This window comes from Nyctibius grandis, chromosome 4, assembly GCF_013368605.1.
Source record: "Nyctibius grandis isolate bNycGra1 chromosome 4, bNycGra1.pri, whole genome shotgun sequence".
NCBI lineage: Eukaryota > Metazoa > Chordata > Aves > Nyctibiiformes > Nyctibiidae > Nyctibius > Nyctibius grandis.
In genome coordinates, this window is record NC_090661.1 from 1,309,370 (window position 1) to 1,316,503 (window position 7,134).

The following is a 7,134-nucleotide window of genomic DNA, read 5'->3' on the forward strand; positions in this document are numbered from 1 at the left end:
ATCCTGCGTTAGCCTCAGGCACTACGTGTTTGTGTTAGCTGAGAGAAATTATTTAACCTCTTCCCCATGTTTCTTTGTCTCCTCTGTGCCAGCACGAGGAGAATGGCTGGCAGAAACCACTCGAGCGTGACCGAGTTTGTCCTCTTGGGCTTCACCAACCTGCAGGAGCTGCTCTTCGTGATTTTTTTACTCAACTACATCACCACGCTGGGGGGGAACCTGGGGATGATCGTCCTCATCAGGACCAACTCTCAGCTTCACGTGCCCATGTACTTCTTCCTCAGCCACCTCTCTTTCCTGGACATCTGCTGTTCTTCATCCACCATGCTGAAGCTCCTGTCAGGCCTCCTTGCAGGGAGAAACATAATTTCTTTCAATGGCTGCATGACACAGTTTTTCTTCTTTGCTGTATTCGGCACCACGGAAGCCATCCTTCTGGCCGTCATGGCATACGATCGCTACGTGGCCATCTGTGAGCCTCTGCACTACTCAGCAGCCATGTCCCATGGGGTCTGTGTCCAGCTGGTCGTGGGCTCCTATGCTGCCGGGAGCCTAAATGCCCTCGTGCACACCATCGCTCTCCTCCGACTCTCTTTTTGTGGCCCAAACCTTGTCAATCATTTCTACTGTGAAATCCCACCGCTGCTGCTGCTCTCATGCTCCGACACCTGGCTCAACAAGATGGTGATGGCTGTGTGTGTTGGCTTCATCACAACCACCTCGGTTTTGGCCATCATTGTCTCCTACACCTGCATCCTGCTTACCACCTGGAGCATTGGCTCTGCAGAGGGCAGGCACAAAGCCTTCTCCACCTGCACCTCCCACCTCATGGCTGTTGCCCTCTTCTACGGCTCTGCAGCTTTCTTGTATCTCCATCCCTTTTCCAGACACACAGAAGATCAAGGGAAAATAGCCTCCATCTTCTACACCATGGTGACCCCCATGCTCAACCCTTTCATCTACACTCTGAGGAACAAGGAGGTGAGGAGCACCCTCAGAAGAGCCATGAACAAGCTCCTCTCCTGAGTGTATTCCCACAGGTTCTGCTCTAACCAAACCAAAGCAAGTATCACCTGCCACAGTGGAGTGAGCAGAAGAAATAAGGCTGACACCTGGCAGAAGAAGGGCACTCTACATTTCTGTGCATCTGGTGAGATGTACATGCTCTACCTCGTGCTGAACACCGCAGGGTTTGAATTACAAGTTAGTTCCATGTTGGGGGTCCCTTCAAAAATAAATTACCTGTAATTACAATGTCTGAAAGAAGGAAAGAATGCAGGAGAGACAGACCATCCTAAAAACACATAGTGCCAGTGAAACTTTTTGGAGTAAATGAACTCATAAGCACCTCTAGGACATGCACAGTTGGTAGTTTTTACCAAAGAAGGTTTACTCAATGTTACAACAACATTAAATTCCGTGGGCTGAAAGAGGTGGCTCAGAGCAGAAGGGGACAAGCTAAATAAAGACTACACATTGGAGAGGGACAATGTCTGTCATAACTTTGTTTTCAAATTTTCTAAGTAGTTGCCTAAGGTTTTGCTTTAGTATAATAAACCTGATTTATTATTTTTTCTCTGGTGTGTCTAAAGATAGTCTTCATGGGGAATAGCACATCCCCCCTCATGTTCCATAGATATTGCATGCAGCCATTGTGCTGGGCATCTTGCTTTCCTGGATGGATCTTCCCTGTGGACATCTACCAGCCTGGAGCTACCATGATGACACGCTCTTCTGCCTAGGAGCAGGGTGGAGTTTTATCCCCTGTGACAAGCAGTCACTCAGCTTGGCCAGGAATGGTCTTTCAAGACATTGTCTGAGCAGTCCTGGCTTTTCCCAGGTTGTCATCTGGTGTTGACAACACAGAAAGCCACCATGCTCCTGGCCATATGTTGTATTCAGACATGCCTGACTCATTCAATGGCTCCAAGACTCTCAACGTTGGCCAAAACTCCCCCACAATCTCCTCTCCTACGTATGTGTCTCCATCCAGGCAAAGTTTATTTTCCATCCCAGGAAATATTAATTTCTTATAATATCTTATTAATAATTTCTGCTTCCAGGTTTCAGGGGTTGAGTCATCTCGGTCCAGGAGTCATCTGATCTAATTGTGGGCTTTCACATCTGAATTAGTCACCATTGGTTCCCCTTATGGGGACAACAATGCTTTTGGGGGCTTTGATTCATCTGATCTATTTTAAACACCCACATCAGGGTGAGATGAATTCTTCTGGAAAATGTGTGGTTTTCTCCATGTGCTGCTTGGCAGAGAAGGGTGAGGGGCTGACGTGGCTCCACGGCAAATGTGGGTTTTGTTCAGAGCAGTCACACTCAGGGCATATTCTGAAGAGCTAATTTCAGCATAAATTAACTAAATCTACATAAATTAACTAAGAAATTAATTAAATAAAACATATTCTATAAGGGGGAAAGCTTCAGCTTACCATGCTGATGTTTTGGAGTCCTTCAACAACCCCACTCAAAAGTGTGAAGGTGAAACTAGCTTTTAATCAATAATGTATAATTCAGTTGAGCTTAGATGCTCAGCAGCCACAAAGCACTTTCTGGAAGGAACAGAAAAGCAAAATGGATGACAAATAGCATCAAAGCTATGCTTTTGTTTTGATATAAAGCTCACTAATTCCAGATATTACCTTCCTGAAGAAAGGTTTGTATTTTCCATGGCTGGATCGGAAATAATTCCCTAGATCTGATTACAGATACTGGTACCCTTTTGTTCTTTTAAGAGCAATAAAGGAGAAACTTTTCTCCATAAACCTGGCTTTGACTCCCACAGATCCCAGAATCAATGAAGTTGGAAGAGCCCTCTGGGCTCATCGAGTCCAACCATTGCCCTGACACCACCATGGCAACTAGACCAGGGCACTAAGTGCCATGGCCAGGCTTGTCTTAAACCCCGCCAGAGATGGTGACTCCACCACCTCCCTGGGCAGCCCCTTCCAATGGCTAATGACCCTTGCTGAGAAGAAATGCTTCCTAATGTCCAACCTGACCCTCCCCTGGCCAAGCTTGAGGCTGTGTCCTCTTGTCCTCTCGCTGGATGCCTGGATCCAACCCTTTGGCTTTTTAAACACCAGGATATCCCAGATAATGTTAAAACAAATGGCAGCACAAGAGTTTCTGGGTAGTTTCCCCTCCCCAAGAGCATTTGCAACACTTCTCCAAACCCTGAGCTATTTCCCAATCCTTGAACCTCTATTTATTACACCAATTCTTTTTAATTCTCTGTGATTCCAAGAGATGAATTATATATTCCAAGAGTTAAATTTATACGTATATACACACACAAAATTATATATATATATATAAAAAAAGAAGTGGGGGAAACACTCAGGCGTACATTTAACTTGCTGAAACTAATTGTGTTTATCAGTTCATGTCTCCTCCTTAAGGAGCTGTTTCCAAAGTCATCAATTCCCACGAGGAATTTCCTGCGTGACACCAAGGGGAGAGCAGCGGCAAAACCCTTGGTCTTGCAAGGAAAGAAGCCTATAAACCGTGGCTTTTCTTGGTCAAGGATTGATGTCCTTCATGACTGGCAAATCGTTCTTGCTTGTAACACCAACACTGGGAGGAATCAGGGCTCATTTCTCAGATAAAATTTTGGTCTAGGAGATAATGAGTCTCTGATAGACCAAAAACCGAGATGTGAGCAAACAGGTGAGTTTTAGCCTAAATAATGCTACAAAGAGTTGCTCTGTTGCAAGGGGAGGACTGGAGCAGGAGCCTGTTTGCACATGAAATAGTCACCCAAGGTGATATATCATGCAAAACCCAGGCATTTATAAGCTGCTTTCCCAAATTTAAGGCGGCCACTCGCTGAGGCTATGAGTAGAGCCAACCGAGACACCTAGGCACTGCCCCTCAATCTCAGCTCATTATTTTAATCAAGATTACTGCGATTTATAATTATTGTCCAGGGGCTGGAGAGGGCAGCAGCTTGGACAAGTGGATGAAGTGGCTCTACAAAGTGTTATCATGCTGGCAAAACCCCCTTGCTGTCCTCAAGTTCTGGTTCATCTCAGAGCTTTTACACGAAGTGGGTAAGAGGACAGATGGTGCATGGTCTACTGGGAAGATCACGGCGTAGAAGCACCACCAGGGTTATTTGGCAAACTTCAGATTGTTTTAGAGGGTGTGAAAGTTTCTGCAATGGATTTAATGCTGGAGTGAAATAAAAACATTTGTTTGGCTAAGTCTGGATTTAAGGGAGGCTCAATAAGTCAAGCAAGGGCACGTGTGGTGAACTCTCCTCATGCAGAAGGGTCTTTTCTGATGGCATCTTGTTCAACAGTCCAAAAACCCTCAGTGAGCAAGTTCTGTGCCTATTTCTAACCCCTGTTTTAAGAAGACATGAGCTTAATTTTATCTTTTTTTCTTCTTTAACTGCATTATCAGCATCTTACTCCCCTCCCAGTTCATTACAGCACTGTAGCTTTGTTGCGGTTTCCACCAGTATGAACCTTTTAAAGCCCTTTCCACTGTCTTTCTCAATTCAGTGGCGCCACAAGAACGACACAGACACCATCATATTTAAAGGGGGGTTAATACTCACACTAAACCTCCTGTTTCAAACTTAATTTCAGAGTTTCATGGGAGGGAAGAAATTAGAGTTTTATTTTAACTTGTTCTGACTCTCCTAAAGGAAATTATTTAAAAAATGTCGTGATCTCTCACCACTGATTATTTTCTTTCAATCTTCTGAAACAGGGGGGTTTAAAAAATTTTTTTGAGGGGGATTTTTTGCTTCTTTCTTTGTTTTTAAATGCAGACTGACTTCTAATGTCAGAACAAATTGCTCTGGTTACCTCCTTGGATCTGAGGAGTAACAAACTTCTTCAGGAGGTAGAATAAGACTTGTGATTTGCAAAGTGACTTTATCAAACCAAATTAGTAGTGACCACACCAGAATAAACCCGTTAGAAATAAATTATTTCGTGCACTTTGTTTCATTTAAAATGTATTTTGAGACAAATGTTAAATGTGTTGTTCAACTGCCTCTGAAATTTGTATTTCCTGATAAAAATAAATGCACCTTTAGCATTTGTTTGTGGGGAAACCAGGAATATGCTGACTCTGTGTCTCTCTGCAGCTCTGCTTTCCTCCAGCGACTGTGTTACGATGATGGCCAAAGGAAATGGCACCCCCAGTGCTGAATTTGTTCTCTCGGGGTTCTCAGAGCAGGAGGACATCCAAGCTGTCCTCTTCATGGTCTTCTTGGTGATCTACGTGATCACTCTGGTAGGGAACCTGGGGATGCTCGTGTTGATCAGGCTGGATGCCCAGCTTCACACCCCCATGTACTTCTTCCTGAGCAGCCTGTCCTTCCTAGACATCTGCTATTCCTCCTCAATCACCCCCAGACTGCTCTCGGATCTCCTAGCAGAAAGGAAGGTCATTTCTTACTCTGCGTGCCTCACACAGTTTTATGTCTATGTGGTCTTTGCCACCACCGAGTGCTACCTCTTGGCTGGCATGGCGTATGACCGCTACGTGGCCATCTGCAGCCCACTGCTCTACGCCATCTCCATGTCCAGCAGAGTCTGTGTGCTGCTGGTAGCCATCTCGTACCTTGCTGGGATCGTGAATGCCACTATCCACACGGGGTTTGCCCTTCGGTTGTCCTTCTGTGGTCCCAACATCATCAACCACTTTTACTGTGAGGGGCCCCCGCTTTATGCCATCTCTTGCACGGACCCCACCATCAATGAGATCATGATGTACATTGTGGTTGGCTTCAACCTCTTTGTCACCAACTTGACCATCCTCATCTCCTACGCCTACATCCTGGCCGCCATCCTGAGGATGCGCTCGGCCGCGGGCAAACACAAAGCCTTCTCCACGTGCGTGTCCCACCTGACCACTGTCACCCTCTTCTACGGGTCTGCTGCATCCATGTACTCACGACCCAGCTCCAGGCACTCCCAGGACCTCGACAAAGTGGCCTCTGTGTTTTACACTGTGGTGACCCCCATGCTGAACCCCTTCATCTACAGCCTGAGGAACAAGGAGGTGAAGAATGCGCTGGGGAGAGTGATGGAGAGGAAACGTTCATCTGAAAAATAGTTTTCCCTGGTGGATCAGAGGAACTGAGAGGTCTTCTCAGAAACATTTATACTTTCCATTTCTGTACTGTTATGGTATAAAAGAAGCAGTGCTCTCCTGTGAGCTACTAGCAACCAATGTACTGGGAAACCTCTACCTTGTTCCTAAATACTGGGTCGTTAACTTCTCTTGGATGAGGCCATTCACTGACCTGTCTCAGGGATGTGTTAGCTACTTTTATTTGTGTTTACTGCCTGATATTACTTTAATTTCAAGAACTTAAGCCCTTATGACAATTTGTGGTTTGAGAATGTGTTACCACTGTTGTCTTGGGCAATGACAACAAATAACACCTCTTGCTTTCAGCATGACAATGATGACCAGAGCTCTCTTCATATCAAATAATGGGCACATCTCTGGTGAACACAAGACTCGGGTAATTTAGTGCTCCCAGCACTAGCAATAGACACTGGGTTTTGTAACAAATGCTCATCAGGCTTTTTCTGCAACTTATTTTAGCTCAACTGTAGCTGTATTTTCAAATTTATTTGAGAAAATTCTGCAGTGCCTGCAGCTTGCTCAAGGACCAGGGAGCTATCATCGGGCATCTCCTGAGTAATGCTAAAATTACCCACTAGACAGGTACCTGCTCCCTATCCCGGCATTTTGATCTTATTTTGGTTATATTATTATTAACTGGTTTTGCTTAGTTTTGAGCAATTGTGAGATTTCCCCTCTAAAATAAATAATGATACAGGGGAATGATTAACAAACTTTAGTAACTGTAGTGTAGCTAACCCCACAGATCTAACTAGCGATAGGACAAGAGGACACAGCCTCAAGCTTGGCCAGGGGAGGGTCAGGTTGGACATTAGGAAGCATTTCTTCTCAGCAAGGGTCATTAGCCATTGGAAGGGGCTGCCCAGGGAGGTGGTGGAATCACCATCTCTGGAGGGGTTTAAGAAAAGCCTGGCCATGGCACTTAGTGCCCTGGTCTAGTTGCCATGGTGGTGTCAGGGCAATGGTTGGACTTGATGAGCCCAGAGGGCTCTTCCAACCTCGTTGATT

The 7,134-nt window shown here is 45.3% G+C and overlaps 2 protein-coding genes across 2 annotated transcripts; both read left to right on the plus strand.

Moving 5' to 3' along the window:
• The first annotated feature begins 102 nt into the window (after nt 1–102).
• Nucleotides 103–1,026, plus strand: LOC137661967 (olfactory receptor 5P60-like). Its single transcript, XM_068397796.1, has one exon. It carries the CDS (start codon nt 103–105, stop codon nt 1,024–1,026), a length of 924 nt encoding a protein of 307 aa, XP_068253897.1.
• A 4,062-nt stretch (nt 1,027–5,088) lies between these two features.
• On the plus strand, nt 5,089–6,087 carry LOC137661962 (olfactory receptor 5AP2-like). Its single transcript, XM_068397788.1, has one exon. It carries the CDS (start codon nt 5,089–5,091, stop codon nt 6,085–6,087), a length of 999 nt encoding a protein of 332 aa, XP_068253889.1.
• Nucleotides 6,088–7,134: the final 1,047 nt, after the last annotated feature.